This window comes from Oncorhynchus tshawytscha, linkage group LG11 (assembly GCF_018296145.1).
Source record: "Oncorhynchus tshawytscha isolate Ot180627B linkage group LG11, Otsh_v2.0, whole genome shotgun sequence".
Classification (NCBI taxonomy): Eukaryota; Metazoa; Chordata; class Actinopteri; order Salmoniformes; family Salmonidae; genus Oncorhynchus; species Oncorhynchus tshawytscha.
Window position 1 is genome coordinate 33,680,109 of NC_056439.1, and position 20,818 is coordinate 33,700,926.

General features: G+C 41.3%; 1 protein-coding gene across 1 annotated transcript in view; it reads left to right on the plus strand.

Annotated features, from left to right (window-relative positions):
* Positions 1-20,818, plus strand: part of LOC112261805 (zinc finger protein DPF3) — a 33,339-nt gene that overhangs the window by 10,347 nt on the left and 2,174 nt on the right. The window contains exons 3-6 of the mRNA XM_024437420.2: positions 7,312-7,419; positions 15,257-15,381; positions 15,706-15,798; positions 17,459-17,522. Coding sequence (XP_024293188.1) covers positions 7,312-7,419; positions 15,257-15,381; positions 15,706-15,798; positions 17,459-17,522 — 390 coding nt within the window. The remainder of the gene's footprint in view (positions 1-7,311; positions 7,420-15,256; positions 15,382-15,705; positions 15,799-17,458; positions 17,523-20,818) is intronic.

A 20,818-nucleotide genomic window follows, 5' to 3' on the forward strand; every position in this document is an offset into this window, starting at 1 on the left:
GGGTAGAGAAGCACTATTCTGTTGGTTGGGAGTTATGATGGCTGGCTCTGTGGTTTACTAAAGGGCAATTCCACGCCAACAGTGTTGCTGAGACTCTGATTTTTCACTTTGAAATGTATGTCAAATAAAAACAATGATTGCGGTTTATGCTGTCATTCTCTTACCAAACTTTGCATCTGCACTGTTATTCAAGTAAATGCATTTTTGTTTAATGTTCAGTTGAAATTGTTCAAAGTAGTCATTTTGCATTCTACAGTTGTATGGTTTGTTTAACTTTGCAATCATTGGTTTTTGTTTGACATGCATTTTTTAAAGGGAAAGTTCGGAGTCTCGGCATCACTCTTTTAGCATGGAATTGCCTTAAAACTATCATTCAGTTGACGTTTAGTGGGTAATGTCATCTGTCTAAATATGTCCCTCTGGGCACTACAGCTACACACATGTCTAATATAATGATATCCAATAGTGTTCATGTTCCCTCCAGGGAGAACTATTCATATACAGTGCATTCGGAAAGTATTCAGACCCCTTTACTTTTTCCACATTGTTACGTTACAGCCTTATTCTGAAATGGATTAAATTGTTTTTTTCGTTCATCAATCTACACACAATAACCCGTAATGACAAAGCAAAAACAGGTTTGTTGAAATGTTTTCAAATGTATAAAAAAAATCAAAACTGAATTATCACTTTTACATAAGTATTCAGACCCTTTACTAGGTTGAAGCACCTACTAGGTTGAAGCGATTACAGTCAAGTCTTCTTGGGTATGACGCTACAAGCTTGGCACACCTGTATTTAGGGAGTTTCTCCCATTCTTCTCTGCATATTCTCTCAAGCTCTGTCAGATTTGATGGTGAGCGTTGCTGCTCAACTGTTTTCAGGTCTCTCCAGATATGTTTGATTGGGTTCAAATCCGGGCTCTGGCTGGGCCACTCAAGGACATTCAGAGACTTGTCCCGAAGCCACTCCTGCATTGTCTAGGCTGTGTGCTTATGGTCGTTGTCCTGTTGGAAGGTGAACCTCCGTCCCAGTCTGAGGTCCTGAGCACTCTGGAGAAGGTTTTCATCAAGGATCTCTCTGTACTATGCTCTGTTCATCTTTCCATTGATCCTGACTAGTCTCCCAGTCCCTGCCGCTCAAAAACGTCCCCACAGCATAATGTTGCCACCACCATGCTTCACTGTAGGGATTGTGCCAGGTTTCCTCCAGACGTGATTCTTAGCATTCAGGCCAATGATCATGATCTGAGAGTCCTTTAGGTGCCTTTTGGCAAACTCCAAGCTGGCTGTCATGTGCCTTTTACTGAGGAGTGTCTTCCGTCTAGCCTCTCTACCATAAACGCCTGATTGGTGGAGTGCTGCAGAGATGGTTGTCCTTCTGGAAGGTTCTCCCATCTACCCCAGAGGAAGTCTGGGGCTCTGTCAGTGTGACCAACAGGTTATTGGTCACCTCTCTGACCAAGGCCCTTCTCCCCTGATTGCTCAGTTTGGCTGGGCGGCCAGCTAGCTCTTGGAAGAGTATTGGTGGTTCCAAACTTCTTCCATTGAAGAATGATGGAGGCCACTGTGTTCTTGGGGACCTTCAATGCTGCAGATATTTTTTGGTAGCCTTCCCCAGATCTGTTCCTCAACACAATCCTGTCTCGGAGTTCTAAAGACAATTCCTTAGACCTCATGTCTTGGTTTTTGCTCTGACATGCACTGTCAACTGTTAGACCTTATATAGACAGGTGCCTTTCCAAATCATATCCAATCAATTTAATTTACGACAGGTGGACTCCAATCAAGTTGTAGAAACATCTCAAGGACGATCAATTTCGTGTCTCATAGCAAAGGGTCTGAATACTTACAGTACCAGTCAAAAGTTTGGACACACCTACTCATTCAAGGATTTTTATTCAAGGGTTTTTCTTAATTTTTTACAATTTTCTACATCGTAGAATAATAGTAAAGACAACAAAGCTATGAAATAACACATATGGAATCATGTAACCAAAAAAGTGTCAAACAAATCAAAATATATTTTAGAATTTAGATACTTCCAAGTAGCCAACTTTGCCTTGATGACAGCTTTGCACACTTTTGGCATTCTCTCAACCTGCTTCACCTGGAATGCTTTTCCAACAGTCTTGAAAGAGTTCCCACATATGCTGAGCATTTGTTGGCTGCTTTTCCTTCACTCTGCGTTCCAACTCAACCCAAACCATCTCAAATGGGTTGAGGTCGGGTGATTGTGGAGGCCAGGTCATCTGATGCAGCACATCAGTCTTCTTGGTCAAATATCCTTTACACAGCCTGGAGGTGTGTTGGGTCATTTTCTTGTTGAAAAACAGATAGTCCCACTAAGCTCAAACCAGATGGGAGGGTGTATCGCTGCAGAATGCTGTGGTAGCCATGTTGGTTAAGTGTGCCTTGAAATCTAAATAAATCACAGACGGTGTCACCAGCAAAGCACCATCACACCACCACCTCCATGCTTCACGGTGGGAACCACACATGCAGAGATCATCCGTTCACCTACTCTGCATCTCAAAAACACATGGCGGTTGGAACCAAAACTCTTGAGTTGGACTCATCACACCAAAGGACAGATTTCCACTGGTCTAATGTCCATTGCTCTTGTTTCTCGGCCCAAGCAAGTCTCTTCTTATTATTGGTGTCCATTTAGTAGTAGTTTGCTTGTTAGCAATTTGACCATGAAGGCCTGATTTCACGCAGTCTCCTCTGAACAGTTGATGTTGAGATGTGTCTGTTACTTGAACTCTGTGAAGCATTTATTTGGGCTGCAATTTCTGGGGCTGGTGACTCTCTAGTGAACTTATCCTCTCCAGCAGAGTAACTCTGGGTATTCCTTTCCTGTGGCGGTCCTCATGAGAGTCAGTTTCATCATAGTGCTTAATAGTTTTTGCGACTGCATTTGAAGAGACTTTGAAAGTTTTTGAAATCTTCCGGATTGACTGACCATGTCTTAAAGTAATGGTGGACTGTCGTTTCTCTTCGCTTATTTGAGCTGTTCTTGCCATAATATGGACTTGGTCTTTTACCAGATAGGGCTATCTTCAGTATACCACCCCTACCTTGTCACAACACAACTGATCAAACGCATTAAGAAGGAAATCAATTTTACTAATTGATTTTTAACAAGACACAACTGTTAATTGAAATGCATTCCAGTTGACTACCTCATGAAGCTGGTTGAGAGAATGCCAAGAGTGTGCAAAGGGTGGCTACTCTGCAGAATCTCAAATATATAATATATATTTGATTTGTTTAACGTTTTTGTTTTTGGTTGCTACATGATTCCATGTGTTATTTCATAGTGGTTATGTCTAAACTAGTATTCTTCAATGTAGAAAATAATAGAACAAAGGAAAACCCTTGAATGAGTAGGTGTATTAGGTGTGTCCAACATTTGACTAGTACTGTCTATACAAAAGTATGTGGACAACCCTTCAAAATTAGTGAATTCGGCTATTTCAGCCACAACCGTTGCTGACAGGTATATAAAATCGAGCACACAGCCATGCAATCTCCATAGACAAACACTGACAATAGAGTGGCCTTACTGAAGAGCTCAGTTACTTTCAACGTGGCACCGTCATAGGATGCCACCTTTCCAAGAAGTCAGTTTGTCAAATTTCTGCCCTGCTAGAGCTGCCCCGGTCAACTGTAAGTGCTGTTATTGTAAAGTGGAAAACGTCTAGCAGCAACAACAGCTCAGCTACGAAGTGGTAGGCCACACAAGCTCACAGAACGGGTCCGCCGACTGTTAAAGCACGTCTGTCCTTGTTTGCAACACTCACTACCGAGTTCCAAACGGCTTCTAGAAGCAACGTCAGCTGGTCGGGAGCTTCATGAAATGGGTTTCCATGGCCGAGCAGCCGCACACATGCCTAACATCACCATGCGCAATGCTGGAGTGGTGTAAACCTCACCACCATTGGACTCTGGAGCAGTGGAAACGCGTTCTCTGGAGTGATGAATCACACTTCACCATCTGGCAGTCCGATGGACAAATCTGAGTTTGGTGGTTGCCAGGAGAACCTTACCTGCTCCAATGCATCGTGCCAACTGTACAGTTTGGTGGAGGAGGAATAATGGTCTGGGGCTGTTTTTTATGGTTTGTGCCAGGTCCCTTAGTTCCAGTGAAGGGAAATGTTAACACTACAGCATACAATGACATTCTAGACGACTCTGTGCTTCCAACTTTGTGGCAACAGTTTGGGGAAGGCCATTTCCTGTTTCAGCAGGACAATGCCCCATGCACAAAGCGAGGTCCATACTGACATGGTTTGTCGAGATTGGTGTGGAAGAACTTGACTGCCCTGCACAGAGCCATGACCTCAACCCCATTGTACACCTTTGGGATGAATTGGAACAGTGACTGCGAGCCAGGTCTAATCGCCCAACATCAGTGCCCGACCTCACTAATGTGTGTGGCTGAATGGAAGCAAGTCCCCGCAGCAATGTTCCAACATCTAGTGGAAAGCCTTTCCAGAAGAGCAGAGGCTGTTATAGCAGCAAAGGGAGGAACCAACTCCATATTAATACCCATGATTTTGGAATGAGATGTTATACGAGAAGTTCTATGTCCATATACTTTTGATCTGTTGCTTTTATACATGTCTTACTACTCGTAAGTCATCTTAATTCTAAAAAAGCTCCTGTGGCTTATTTTTCAAATTGGCATATTTTGTTTCTAAATGTCTGTGCAAGAGTGAAGGTTTTATCGAGTTGTGAGATAGTTCTTTTGCACATATAACACACTGGCAGAGGAAAGGCACTACTCCCAATATAAGTGAACCCCTTCGATGGTCCAACATCCCTGTCTGTTGTTCGGTGCTTTCCCAGGTAAGGGGGCAGTAGCTCTTCGGCTGCATCAGATTCACAACTGTCAGTGTCCATACTAGCTGGGTTAACAACAACATGTAGAATTACTGATGCTAACATTGGATGTGCTCGTGGCAGCAGAACAACTTGTGTCGTCGACAGGTGCAGGTGTGGTACTGCTGGTAGTAGCAGTACTACTAGTAGAGCTGGTATGTGTGTCTATTGACCCAGGCCTTTACTCTTTTTTTTTTTAACCATTTATCAATTTTCAAGCAAATGGTATGAGCAACAGCTATGTTTGGTTACATACGGACCTTTAGTGGAATTCCCGCAAGAGAGTAACGGTTAATTTGTTGTATTCTTTATTCTGTGTTACAGCATTCATCCCACATAATGCACAAAGCATTTAATGTTTAAAATTATTACATTGAAACCGAAATCTGTGATTTCCTTTTTTTTATAATCGAACCGAAACGACCTCAAAAAGCATAAATTGGCTAGCTCCGAGTCTCAGACATGGTTTTGGAAAATGTCAGGTATTTTTCTGTTTTAATATGGTGTTTGAATATAGAATGTGTTGTTTTATTTGTTCTACCAGTTATCAAGATATTTTTCACATTTTAAAAATATTATTTAGTTATTTTATGACTAGCTTTTTTTGGGGTGTGTGTTGTTTTGCTGTGGTATCGCGTATTGTTTTGGTATTGAGTATCAACTCATGATATTAAACCTGGTATCATATCGAAGTAAAAAAATGTGGTATCGTGACAACCCTAGTTAGAAGAGAGAGAGCCAGGGGTATTCACTAACTACCATATGCTAGCTACTCTGAGGGCTCATTCACACCGAAGCCCATCACCAATGTGTCTGCACATGTTGACTTTCAACTCTCCACAACTTGACAGCCTCTCCCCCTTGGAGCTGCAGGCTAAAAATAGAGCAGGCAGCCTGCAGCAAGGAGCTGATTCTGCATGCAGCCCGAGTCTCCCTCTACCACCGCCAGTCAGACAGCCAGCAACTTACTCTGGCTTGCTGCAATGCTAGCTACCTCTGCCCAGCTACAGGAGAAGGCCCTCTCTCAGTGGAGAGTCTGTAGACACCAGGCAGAACCAGCTAGTGCTCCTCTACTGGGCACGATCACATTCACTGGTATGTTGCACAGTGTTAGTGACAGGCAGAGCAGAGTGAGCATCAGTGAAAACAATACAATAGGAAGTGTGAGTGAAACAATGGCTGGGTTTCACTCCCTCTCTCTCGCTCTCTCCCAAACCCTACATAACACATCACTCTTCCAACAAGTCCCTTGCAAATAACTTGGAAGACAGTTTGAGCAAATCCACGAGAAGAACAATACAAAACTAAGTATTATTATTCATCACAACAGGATTATGATAGCTATTCCAGAACTCTTTTTGAGAACCATCATTTTTTGAAAATGCAAAAGAGAATTGAGCCGCTCTAACTTTGGCGCGAATAGGCTATTCAGTAGTCTACACTATACAGTACCAGCCAAAAGTTTGGACACACCTACTCATTCAAGGGTTTTTCTTTATTTTTAAAAATGTCTACATTGTAGAATAAGAGTGAAGACATCAAAACAATGACAAAGCACATATGAAATCATGTAGTAACCAAAAAAGTAGTAACCAAAGTGTAGCCACACTTTGCCTTGATGACAGCTTTGCACACTCTTGGCATTCTCTCAACCAGCTTCATGAGGAATGCTTTTCCAACGGTCTTGAAGGACTTCCAACATATGCTGAGCACTTGTTGGCTGCTTTTCCTTCACTCTGCAGTCCAACTCATTGAGGTTGGGTGTTTGAGGAGACCAGGTCATCTGATGCAGCACTCCATCACTCTCATTCTCGGTCAAATAGCACTTACACAGCCAGGAGGTGTGTTTTGGGTCATCAAATGATAGTCCCAATAAGTGCAAACCAGATTGGATATCGCTGCAGAATGCTGTGGTAACCGTACTGGTTAAGTGTGCCTTGAATTCTAAATAAAATCACTGACAGTGTCACCAGCAAAGCACCACCACACCACCTCCTCCATGCTTTATGGTGGGAACCACACACCCGGAGATCATCCGTTCACCAATAGTGAAAATTATGGTTAGTAAAATGAGGTATTTCCGATGTAAATTTTATTATACATTTGCAAAAATGTCTAAAACCTGTTTTCACTTATGTCATTATGTATGTATGTAGATTGATGTGGAAATTATTTTCTTTAATCCATTTTAGAATAAGGCTGTAATGTAACAAAATGTTAAATGGAAGGGGTCTGAATACTTCACGAGTACACTGTATACACCTGTGTAAGGATTTTTAGGGCCAGTAAGCAAGACATTATGTATCTGGGTGGGGGGCATTGAGACGTGAGAGGTGTTTTCTTTAGTTCCTGTCTCTGTGTCTGTCTTTAGCACTTTGAGGTTGTAATGAAAAGTTCTTAATAGTTTAATGTATTATTATTATAGGGGTGGCTGCAGGTCAGATGTATACATACCCTGCCCGCTGCTGGAGGAAGAAGAGACGGCTGCACACCTCCATGGACCCTCGTCTACGCCTCTGTGGCCTACAGCTAGGTAATAGAAATAGCAGTTTACTCCCACCCCATCCCCCAAAAGTCCAGTGTCTCTCTCTGCCACGTCTCATCACCCACTCTTTTGTCTTATTACTTATGATCTGGGATCATCTAACTGAAAGCACATAATTTAATTTCAGTGTGGAAATCAAACAGACTGCTAGTCACTTTTTATCAAATGAAAAGAGCTCCGTTCAGTAACCGAGTAAACGTTTTTTTGTGACAACAAGAACATGTAACAAATGGTTGCCTGCTGGGAGGAGATGGACAGGAATCACAACACGGCATTTAATAAATGTTATGAAATGGAGTTTGTCACTGCTCCTCACTTACAATCCTGACCATTTACTCACTCACTTTATCACCCGCTTCCATTTATTTTTAGTAGGGATGCACGATATATCAGTGGAACATATTGGAATCGGACGATATTAGCTAAAATTGCAAACATTGGTGTTGGCCGATGTCTAGTTTACCGTGCATACCTATAGAACGTAGGTACAGGACGTAATGACTCCATTTTGCGCTACACGTGCAACACAGCATTCCTAACCTAGCCCACAATGTGTGCTGTGTGGATCGAGCAGTCAACAAGTCGAGCAGTCATTTGAAAGAGTAAGAACATTTCAGCGAGACAACTCAAGGGCGAAATGGCAAGATAATGGAATTCATTGACCTTGACAAGCAACCGTTCTCAGTCGTGGGTGATGTTGTCTTTCGCCGACTGGTCAAGCACCGGTACACACTACCAAGTGTGCTATTTTTCAGATGTTGCCCTACCGGAGTTACACAGTAATAGTGTCACTGCTATTAGCTTCACAACATTCATACTATGGAACGCTGTTTGGGTCTTTGCGTGTCAAAAAAGATACAGTAGCACTGTCAAAGCTGTACAAAAAAGTCTGCAAACAAGTGAACACCGGCCACGAACGATGTGTTTACAATACCGTGTTGGTAATAAAGCATCATTTGTTTGACCTCAACTTCTGGGGTAGTGAGCTTTAGCTTGGTACCTAGCTAGCAACAATACAACCAGCCTGAAAACAATGACCAGTAGAAACTGCAGTCATTTTCATTATTCTTATCAATGATTTAGGAATCCTTGTAAGTATTAGCAAGGTTGCCACTTGTTGTTTGCCTATTGAAAATTACCTCCAGTTCATGAAAATAAATAGGTAGCCAGCTAAACAACCCTGTTGCCCAAAGCTAACGTTATAAGCAGCCAGCTAGCTTCATCTGGCTAGTGAGGGTTGACCGGACCGGGTTATGTGTTATGAAGCTCAGTTCTTATTTGATTAATGCTGGTCGTACCCATATATGTGAAGGTAGCCACAATTAGGATTAGCCACAATAGTGGACTTTGCGGTTAGCCTTTAAAATAAAAGTATGGCATAATTCTACTATTTGTATTCATTTGCATCACTGTCAATGACGTACTTTAATTTTGAAGGCAAACCGCAAATTCCACTATTGTGCCTAATCCTTATTGTTGCTACCTTCACATTCACGTACGACCAGCATTAATCAAATAAGAACTGTCTTATGAATTAGGCTTATTTTAGATGATGACACCTAGCTATATAGTTAGCTATAGCTACTGAAACAGATTCTGTCGTTTTGCTATGTTTTTGGGGAAGAACATTGTTTGCATTCTTGAGCTAGCTAGTTTTAAAAAAATGACCAGCACTGTAGGTGCGTGAGACAACTTTACAAGCATCACAGCTTACGTATCGATGAATCGTTGTGACATATGAAATACGAGTGATAGTGTAATCAATGTGTAATAACTACGTATAAAATGTATTTTTAAAATTAAATTATGTGACGTGCAGTCATATTCAGGTCCTCATTGGTCAACAAGCTTATTTGACATGTCAAATAGTGTTCTTTTTTTGACACGCAAAGTCCCAAATGGCATTCCATAAAAATCCTGGTTGAGAATGAAACGACTGAACAAATAAACAATGAAACAACACAGCAAGTAAGTGGAAGAAATCGGTTTTGATTAACTGGTAATGGGACATACAGTTGAAGTCTGAGGTTTACATACACCTTAGCCAAATACATTTAAATTCAGTTTTTCACAGTTCCTGACATTTAATCCTCGTAAAAATGTCCTGTCTTAGGTCAGTTAGGATCACCACTTCATTTTAAGAATGTGAAATGTCAGAATAATAGTCGAGAGTGATTTATTTCAGCTTTTATTTCTTTCATCACATTCCCAGTGGATCAGAAGTTTACATACATTCAATTAGTATTTGGTAGCATTGCCTTTAAATTGTTTAACTTGGGTCAAATGTTTTGGGTAGCCTTCAACAAGCTTCCCACAATAAGTTGACTAAATTTTGGCCCATTCTTCCCGACAGAGCTGGTGTAACTGAGCCAGGTTTGTAGGCCTCCTTGCTCAAATACGCTTTTTCAGTTCTGCCCACAAATTTTCTATAGGATTGAGGTCAGGGCTTTGTGATGGCCACTCCAATACCTTGACTTTGTTGTCCTTAAGCCATTTTGCCACAACTTTGGAAATATGCTTGGGGTCATTGTCCATTTGGAAGACCCACTTGCGACCAAGCTTTAAGTTCCTGAGTGATGTCTTGAGATGTTGGTTCAATATATCCACATAATTTTCCTTCCTCATGATGCCATCTATTTTGTGAAGTGCACCAGTCCCTCCTGCAGCAAAGCACCCCCACAACATGATGCTGCCACCCCTCTTCTTCACAGTTGGGATGGGGTTCTTCGGCTTGCAAGCCTCCCCCTTTTTCCTCCAAACATAACAATGGTCATTATGGCCAAACAGTTCTATTTTTGTTTCATCAGACCAGAGGACATTTCTCCAAAAGTATGATCTTTGTCCCCATGTGCAGTTGCAAACTGTAGTCTGGCTTTTATATGGCGGTTTTGGAGCAGTGGCTTCTTCCTTGCTGAGCGGCCTTTCAGGTTATGTCGATATAGGACTCGTTTAACTGTGGATATAGATACTTTTGTGAAGACGCTGGAGGAAACAGGTACAAGGTCCTTTGATGTTGTTCTGGGATTGATTTTCACTTTTCGCACCAAAATACATTCATCTCTAGGAGACAGAACGCTTCTCCTTCCTGAGCGGTATGACAGCTGCGTGGTCCCATGGTGTTTATACTTGCATACTATTGTTTGTACAGATGAACGTGGTACCTTCAGGCGTTTGATAATTGCTCCCAAGGATGAGCCAGACTTGTGGAGGTCATGCAATTTCTTTTCCGAAGTCTTGGCTGATTTTTTAAAAACATTTTCCCATAATGTCAAGCAAAGAGGCACTGAGTTTGAAGGTAGGCCTTGAAATACATCCATAGGTACACCTCCAATTGACTCAAATGATGTCAATTAGCCTATCAGAAGCTTATAAAGCCATGACATAATTTTTCTAGAATTTCCCAAACTCTTTAAACGTAGTGTATGTAAACTTCTGACCCACTGGAATTGTGATACAGTGAATTATAAGTGAAATAATCTGTCTGTAAACAATTGTTGGAAAAATTACTTGTGTCATGCACAATGTGTCCTAACCGACTTGCCAAAACTGTAGTTTGTTAACAAGAAATTTGTGGAGTGGTTGAAAAATGAGTTTTAATTACTAAGAAAAATTCAACAATTAAATGTTAGTTGTTTAATAAAGGAAAAATATCTGATGTTTCGATTTATTGCTCAGCACTACTTAGAGCAAACAGAATAATTGTACAATGACAGTCTAAACTGTTTTAAATGTAATTTGATACATATCAGGGATAATTTGCTAATCTGTGGCCATAATATTGGGTTAAATAACTTTCCATAGACATTATTCATTACAGCTAAATATTGTAATTTATTACATGTTTAGTTCCAAAACTACATAAACACTTTGAAGCTCATTTCTGAAGCTTCTATATTGCAATCGTCTACACACCATAGAAATACAATGGATTTTACACAGTATACGATTTCCAATGAGTATTCACTTCCCAGGGTCCAGGACTGCTGCCTGGCTACTGCTAGCAAGCCCAGACATATGTAAAGTAGTCTAAAATATGTTACTGTCACGTTATGAGTGCATTTCACATTACTATTGGGTTGTAATCATATTATAACGCTCACATGAATGAGATTCTGAATACATGTTTGTCATTGTCACTCAAAAATAATTCTAATTTAGTTGCTAGTAGAATAACGACAATGTTACAATGCAAATGGCATGGTTAAAATAGTTTTTATGTCGTTTTGGAACTAAACCTCCCTTGCACTGCACTGTACTGCTCTGCTTTGTAACTCCTTTTGCTCAAAGATATTTATAACTAACCCAAGATAGTTAATCTGTATCGTTTACAGTTGGAGCAAATGAAGCATAGTGGGCAGAATAAGCAAGGAGGTGGGCAAAGCCAAGCACGAGCTAGTGAGATCCTATGTATTTGCATATTTCCGTTAGGAAACACCGCCTCTGTGAAGTGCACTTGTGGACAAACTCAATTCAACCTTGCACTCCTTCTACACAACAAAATGTTTTAACTTTTGCAAAGCATCAAGTCTCTAAAGTTTAGTGCACTGTGTTCCTAACATATTCTAGTTTTGGGAACAGAAGCATTTATTAAGATCAGATGTTTCATGAATGAGAAAATTTGCGGAATGTCGGCCCAGTTTAACCTAGTTCCACCCTCTCCTACTACACCCGCAACTGGACCTCACCAGAAAACATTCTAAACCAATGTTTCAGCTTGATAGCCCTTGTGACGTGTCTGGGTTCAAATCAAATCAAATTGTATTTGTCACATGCGCCGAATACAACCGGTGTAGACCTTACAGTGAAATGTTTACTTACAATCCCTTAACCAACAATGCAGTTTTAAGAAAATACCTTTAAAAAAGTAAGAGAAGAATAACAAATGATTAAAGAGCAGCAGTAAATAACAATAGCAGGGCTATATACAGGGGGTACCGGTACAGAGTCAATGTGTGGGGGCACCGGTGTCGAGGTAATTGAGGTAATATGTATATGTAGGTAGAGTTATTAAAGTGACTATGCATAGATAATAACAGAGAGTAGCATTAGCGTTCCAGAGTGGGGGTGGGGGGTCAATGCAAATAGTCTGGGTGATTAGCTGTTCAGGAGTCTTATGCCTTGGGGGTAGAAGCTATTTAAGAGCCTCTTGGACCTAGACTTGGCGCTCCGGTACCGCTTGCTTTCGGTAGCAGATAGAACAGTTTATGGCTAGCGTGGCTGGAGTCTTTTACAATTTTTAGGGCCTTCCTCTGACACCGCCTGATATAGAGGTCCAGGATGGCAGGAAGTTTGGCCCCGGTGATGTACTGGGCCGTACGCACTACCCTCTGTAGTGCCTTGCGGTCGGAGGCCGAGCAGTTGCCATATCAGGCAATGATGCAACCCGTCAGGATTAGATTAGATTCAACTTTATTGTCATTGAACAAGTATAGTACAACGAAATACAGTTAGCATCAGACCAGAAGTGCAAATAAAAGAGTACAAGAAAAGTACAAGTAAAACAATTAAGTACAATGTATGTTATTAAGTGGGATGTATAAATATGCAATGAAGGCAAATTGAAAGTGCAAGGAGGCATGCAACTGAAATGCAGGGATAGTAACAATGAGGTTACCGAGGTAGACATGTACATGTACAACTGAATAATAAGGATGCTCTCGATGGTGCAGCTGTAAAACCATTTGAGGATCTGAGAACCCATACCAAGTCTCCTAAAGGGGAAAAGGTTTTGTCGTGCCCTCTTCACGACTGCCTTGGTGTGCTTGGACCATGTTAGTTTTTTGGTGATGTGGACGCCAAGGAACTTGAAGCTCTCAACCTGCTCCACTACTGCCCCATCGATGAGAATGGGGGTGTGGTCGGTCCTCCCTTTCCTGTAGTCCACAGTAATCTCCTTTTGTCTTGATCACGTTGAGGGAGAGGTTGTTGTCCTTGCACCACACGGTCAGGTTTCTGACCTCCTCCCTATAGGCTGTCTCATCTTGTCTGTGATCAGGCCTACCACTGGTGTGTCATCAGCAAACTTAATGATGGTGTTGGAGTCGAGCCTGGCCGTGCAGTCATGAATGAACAGGGAGTACAGGAGAGGACTGAGCACGCACCCCTGGGGGGCCCCCGCGTTGAGGATCAGCGTGGCGGATGTTGTTACCTACCCTTACCACCTGGGGACGGCCTGTCAGGAAGTCCACGATCCAATTGCAGAGGGAGGTGTTTAGTACCAGGGTCCTTAGCTTAGTGATGTGCTTTGGGGGCACTATGGTGTTGAATGCTGAGCTGTAGTCAATGAATAGCATTCTCACATAGGTGTTCCTTTTGTCCTGGTGTGAAAGGCACAGTGTGCTGTGCAATAGAGATTGCATCATCTGTGGATCTGTTTGTGTGGTATGCAAACTGGAGTGTGTCTATGGTTTCTGGGATAACAGTGTTGATGTGAGCCATGACCAGCCTTTCAAAGCATTTCATGGCTACAGATGTGAGTGCTATGCGTCGGTAGTCATTTAGGCAGGTTACCTTAGTGTTCTTGGGCACAGGGACTATGGTGGTCTGCTTGAAACATGCTGGTATTACAGACTCAGACAGGGAGAGGTTGAAAATGTCAGTGAAGACACTCGCCAGTTGGTCAGCCCCTTCTGCCTGTGTTTTGCATAGTTGCTTTGGTGGGATGGACCTCATCTGCTCTGTAATCAAAATAATCCCATAGTTCACTCCTGCAGACAGTTTTGTCAACAAGCTGTTTGTCAACAAGTTGTGAGTGTGGAGGTAGTATGTTTTTGCAAGAAGAAGCCATGCTGTCTCTCTCTTCTCTCTTGCTTCTCAAAGTGGCTCAAGCTGTGTCGACTGCATACACAAGCACAAGTATCCTGGCTAGCTACTGCCCCCTTGAGAAGAATCAGACAAATTACTAGACACTCGATCCTCTTATCCTCCGTATATGATGTGAGACACATTTGACAGAAGTACGGAAGTAACAAACATAGTACCGAACCATTTTTCATGTTCTAGTATCAAAGTATTTCCAAAGTTTCGATATACCGTGCAACATTATCTCCACCTCTATCTACTCAGATCCTCACCTCTTATCAACTGCTGCATGTTAGCATTCAGTTTAGGGATTGAGACTGCTAGGTGATTTTACTTGGGGAGATGAGTGTCTGTGAAGGTATGATAGCTTGAGGCTTTGAAGCCTGTCCTCTTTTCTAAAATCATAAGGCTGAAAGAAATGCCCATCAGTGAAGAGAAAGTCTTCAATATGATGTCCATAATAGACTGACTACCAACCAATGTTAGTCTTTTATCTCATCCACACTCTTTGTTTTGACCTCTATCACAACAGAAAAGCTTTGGAATATTTCACATTAAAGGGACAGTTCACCCAAATCACAAATGTACCTACGTTTATGGACATTTCCTAGTTTAACTAGGAGAATCAGCGACCCAGGGTTAAGGTTTGTTTAGTTATGGCTTTGCATTATTTATTTTTAAACAATGGCAGGTCGTCCCTGGTAGTGTGCTTTAAATAGCAATCCCAGATTAGACTATCTTTGTAACAAGTCATTACACATTGGATTAATGTATCCTTCATTTGCTGAATAGAAACATAAGTTATACAGAAAGTATCACACCCCCCTAATGAAGGGATTTGGCATTTATAGTGATGCTTTGTTAAAGCAAGCCATTTGTATCTTCCTGGCAAAGACTGACTAGATGAGGTGATGCCTGTCAGTGTCTTTAGAGTTACTGGTATACATGTCTACTTTAACTGATGTGAGGGGCGGCTCCCGGGTTTGTTTGATTTATTTGTGTGTGTTTGTTGCTCTGTATCCAGATGGAGGACTCCCAGGCAAGGATACGCTTCCCACACAGGACACCACACTGGAGGCTCTTCTTAGAGGGGAGGGCCTAGACCAGAGGACCAACTCTAAGGATGAGGAGAGTCTCCTAGAAATCCAGGTGGGTCCTAATGAAGTTTTATCCCAATGGCTTAAAGGGAAAGGGATTACTCTGATCTAGGATCAGCTTATCTAACCTCTGCCATGACTATAACCAGTCTGAGCCTAATACCAAAACTGCCTGGAAAGGTATAAAAGGGCACACTGTCATAATGCACTTTAAATATGCAAATAGCTAGTATCAGAGGTTTATGGCCTTATAGTTTATTACAACCATCTTTTTTGAACGTGTTTTATTTTGTTGTTCCTCAGACTGAGAGTCAGGCAGTGTGTTTGACCTCCAGACAAGAGATTGATCCGTCTATTCTCCTTTTTCCCACCACAGAGGGTGTTGGAGGCTGACGCAGCTGAAGGTGGATACAATGACGATGACTATGAAGCGGACCCCCCCAAAAAAAGACACAGAGGAAAAGGCAGAGTAAGTGATCCACAGAGACATACTGTACTGTAGTAAACTGCTGCTAATGTACATGACTGCCCTAGTTCATAACTCATTCAGTAGAAATCACATTTGCTACATTAGCTATGCATATAACCATCTAACGGTGGGTTTGCCCCAAATGCGCGTGTGCATGCCATCAAATCAAAGGCACTCTTTCGATATAACGTTTTTGAGTAATAACATGTTCAGCTACTTAAGACATTGGCTTGAAACTAAGTTGTGTGCCTTTTAGAAGTAGAGAAATATTTTCACTCATTGTCTTCTCAAACCCCGGTCTGGTCTGCCAAGTCTGCTTCGCAAGCGTTCTCGGAAGTCTCGTGATGTTGGGCCTCTGGGTTTAGAAACTCTGTGGTACTATATTTGCATCATTATATGTGCTGCAAGCACTTCCTGTTGTCTAAATAACACTAGGTGCTAGAGACTGATCTGAATCAATTCATTATAAACTACAGTACCAATATTAATAAATATTAAGTGCTCTTATATATTTATACTGACAGAACTACATTATACACTGAGTACACCTTCCTAATATTGAGTTGCAACCCCCTCCCCTTTTGCCCTCAGAACAGTCTCAATTTGTTGGGGCACGGACTACAAGGTGTCAAGTGTTCTACAGGGATGCTGCCACATGTTGACTCCAATGCTTGCCAAAGTTGTGTCAAGTTGGCTGGATGTCCTTTGGGTGGTGGACCATTCTTGATACACACGGGAAACTGTTGAGCATGGAAAAACCCAGCAGCATTGCAGTTCTTGACACATACCGGTGTGCCTGGCACCTACTACCATACCCCGTTCATATGCATTTAAATCTTTTGTCTTGCCCATTCACCCTCTGAATGACACACATACACAATCCATGTCTCAATTGTCTCAAGGCTTAAATCCTTCCTTAGCCGGTCGTCTCCCCTTCATCTACACTGATTTTGAAGTGGATTTAACAAGTGACATCAATAAGGGATCATAGCTTTCACCTGGATGTACCTGGTCAGTCTGTCATGGAAAGAGAGGGTGTTCTTAATGTTTTGTATACTCATTGTAGATTAGTATGTTTTTCAACACAACCCAGTCATAAGCTTCAGAAACGACTTGTCCTGAGAAACATTTCCTCCATACAGACTGTTACTATGACATTGATGACAAAGGAAACAGACGACCTATAGCTACGAACTACCATCTCACCTAAGATATTTTCCTGCCAGCCAGTTGAATGCACCTGTAGAAATTAGCTTATCTTTTGTTGGCTGCTTTCTTTGCCAGTGAATTACATTTTTTATCAGATTTATTTGTAAAAATGTAAATTCTTATACAAAACACCTTCCCTTTCTACTCTGTATCTTTCCAACAAAATGCTATTTTAATGAATCACCGTTTCATCTAATGCATTAGAAATATATTCTACCACAGTTGTTGGCTGGCAGGAAAGATTTTTGCTACATTAATGCACTCTATTGAGTGTGCTATATTTACCTTTATAAGCTGGTCTTTTTCAGTTGGACTTTTAGTTTAGTATGATATGGGCTTGTACTGTAGGTTTCTGTTTCATTTGCAACTTCCTTTGGATCACTGGGGCCTCTGTAGGACTAGCGCTGTCGTGTGATTGGTCACCATGGTGATGCTGGTTTTGTCCCCACAGGGTCGGGGTTCAGGCCGCAGGAGGACAGAGATGGATGACCAGGACAAGCCATACCGCTGTGACAGTAAGTAGAAAAGTCAAGAAATGATCGACCTTCCTCACATATCGGATCAATTATTATATCATCCAGTTATGAGACATTTGATCTCCACTTCAAGTGGTTTGTTTTTCTTAAGGACAATCTCCTAAAGAGAGATTATGTACTACCATGCCTCAATAAGCTAGTTATTCAAAAGTTATATTGATTTCTCTGGTCTGTTCTGGAAGTCGTTCTACAAAGGGATTAGGTGCTGTCAATTTCAATTCCCATGTTCAATAACATTGGGAAATGGCAGCACTCCAAAATGTTTAAAAAAAAACTCAAACACCTCATTTCAATGCTTTTCGGCAGTTATGCCTACATCACAGCATCAATAGATGTGCATCGTTGCGAGGGTGGTGAGTAGTGGTATTAAAAACATTAGTCAACAAACACAAGGATGCTGGTGCATGTTGACTCCAATGCTTCCCAGAGTTGTCAACGTTGGCTGGATGTCCTTTTGGGGGGTGGACCATTCTTGATACACACGGGAAACTGTTGAGCGGGAAAACACAGCAACATTGCAGTTCTTGATACAAACCAGTGCACCTGGCACCTACTACCATACCCCATTCAAAGGCACTTAAATATTTTTTCAACCTCTGAATGGCACACAAATAAAATCCATGTCTCGAGGCTTAAAAATCCTTATTGAACCTGTCTCTTCCCCTTCATTGACACAGATTTAACAGGTGACATCAATAAGGGATCATAGCTTTCACCTGGATTCACCTGGTCAGTCTGTCATGGAAAGAGCTGGTGTCCTTAATGTTTTGTACACTCAATGTATATACATATACACAGATCAGCAGAATAAACTCAACAAATAGCATTTGGGGATTAAGTGCTGTGTTTCCCTATGGACAGCATGTCAACAAGCTAGCCCACAGGCGTTAACTCAAACTAAATTAAACCCTGAAATCAACATGATGTACATAATGGTCATTCAAATCCCCCTTGGAGAACTCAGAGGCATGTGTTTCCACATGAATGAGAAGCACACAGAGGAGACCAGTGTTGTCAATGTACCGTCTCAAGTTGTCCAGTAGGCACACAATTTGCATGTGGAAAACCTAGGCAGGGGTATTGGATTTTCTTTAGTTGTGGTGACTCTTACTGAGTGACACATACCATTTTCTTTAGTTGTGGTGACTCTTACTGAGTGACACATACCATTTTCTTTAGTTGTGGTGACTCTTACTGAGTGACACATACCATTTTCTTTAGTTGTGGTGACTCTTACTGAGTGACACATACCATTTTCTTTAGTTGTGGTGACTCTTACTGAGTGACACATACCATTTTCTTTAGTTGTGGTGACTCTTACTGAGTGACACATACCATTTTCTTTAGTTGTGGTGACTCTTACTGAGTGACACATACCATTTTCTTTAGTTGTGGTGACTTTTCTTTAGTTGTGGTGACTGAGTGACACATACCATTTTCTTTAGTTGTGGTGACTCTTACTGAGTGACACATACCATTTTCTTTAGTTGTGGTGACTCTTACTGAGTGACACATACCATTTTCTTTAGTTGTGGTGACTTTAGAGTGACACATACCATTTTCTTTAGTTGTGTGACTCTTACTGACTGAGTTGACTCTTACATACCATTTTTCTTTAGTTGTGGTGACTCTTACTGAGTGACACATACCATTTTCTTTAGTTGTGGTGACTCTTACTGAGTGACACATACCATTTTCTTTAGTTGTGGTGACTCTTACTGAGTGACACATACCATTTTCTTTAGTTGTGGTGACTCTTACTGAGTGACACATACCATTTTCTTTAGTTGTGGTGACTCTTACTGATGACACATTTTTCTTTAGTTGTGGTGACTCTTACTGAGTGACACATACCATTTTCTTTAGTTGTGGTGACTCTTGTGGTGACTCTTACTGAGTGACACATACCATTTTCTTTAGTTGTGGTGACTCTTACTGAGTGACACATACCATTTTCTTTAGTTGTGGTGACTCTTACTGAGTGACACATACCATTTTCTTTAGTTGTGGTGACTCTTACTGAGTGACACATACCATTTTCTTTAGTTGTGGTGACTCTTACTGAGTGACACATACCATTTTCTTTCCTTTTTTTCTGCTTTGCTTTGTGTTTTCTCTGTTTCAGACAGATGCAAACAAAAGCAGAAGTCAAAAACTGCCGCCTCCAGTATCTGGACTTGTTGCCTTTTTACTTGTATCTTAGGACATTTTGAAGTGGTTTGATGTAGTTAAAGACCATAGTTGATTAGTATTCCTAGTGATCCTATTGGTGTAACTTGTGTACTGTACATCCGTTCTCTTAACAATGAGTCCATGTTGTATGTGTGACTCTTGCCACACATTTCTCCCTCACTGTCCTTATGTTACCGCATCAGGGTTATGCTTTGTCCTGAGAGTGTTCCGTATTACTGAGTAGTGAACCATTTCCCTGTATTTTCATTCCTTTCTCCAACAGATAAGCTAAGCTCCAACATTTGGATCCTATCAGTCTATTTACAGAACTCAACTTGATGAATTTCTCATGGCATGTTTTCTTAGTCTACAGATATGACCTTATTTGGCAACCTTATTGGGCACACTTGAAGATGAAATAAAGCCATGTTGCAACAATAATGACATGAATGCTTAAAGGTTGAAAACTACCTGACACTGTGTCAGTGGGTATTTGACCTACTGTTGAAATGGGTCCTAATGTTTTCAGTGCATTGACAAAAACATTGTCACTTAAGGGTCTTTTAGAATTTTCACAAAATCCCCAATGTGTCTAGAACTGAAGATGGGTGACACATACAGTTGAAGTCGGAAGTTTACATACACTTAGGTTGGAGTCATTAAAAGTCGTTTTTCAACCACTCCACAAATTTCTTGTTAACAAACTATAGTTTTGGCAAGTCGGTTAGGACATCTACTTTGGACATGACACAATTAATTTTTCCAAACAGATTTTTACAGACAGATTATTTCACTTATAATTCACTGTGTCACAATTCCAATGGGTCAGAAGTTTACATACACTAAGTTGTCTGTGCCTTTTAAATAGCTTGGAAAATGATGTCATAACTTGAGAAACTTCTGATAGGCTAATTGACATCAATTGGAGGTGTACCTGTGGATATATTTCAAGACCTACATTCAAACTCGGTGCCTCTAGTATGCAAGTATAAACACCATGGGACCACGCAGCCGTCATACCGCTCAGGAAGGAGACGCGTTCTGTCTCCTAGAGATGAACGTACTTTGGTACAAAAAGTGCAAATCAATCCCAGAACAACAGC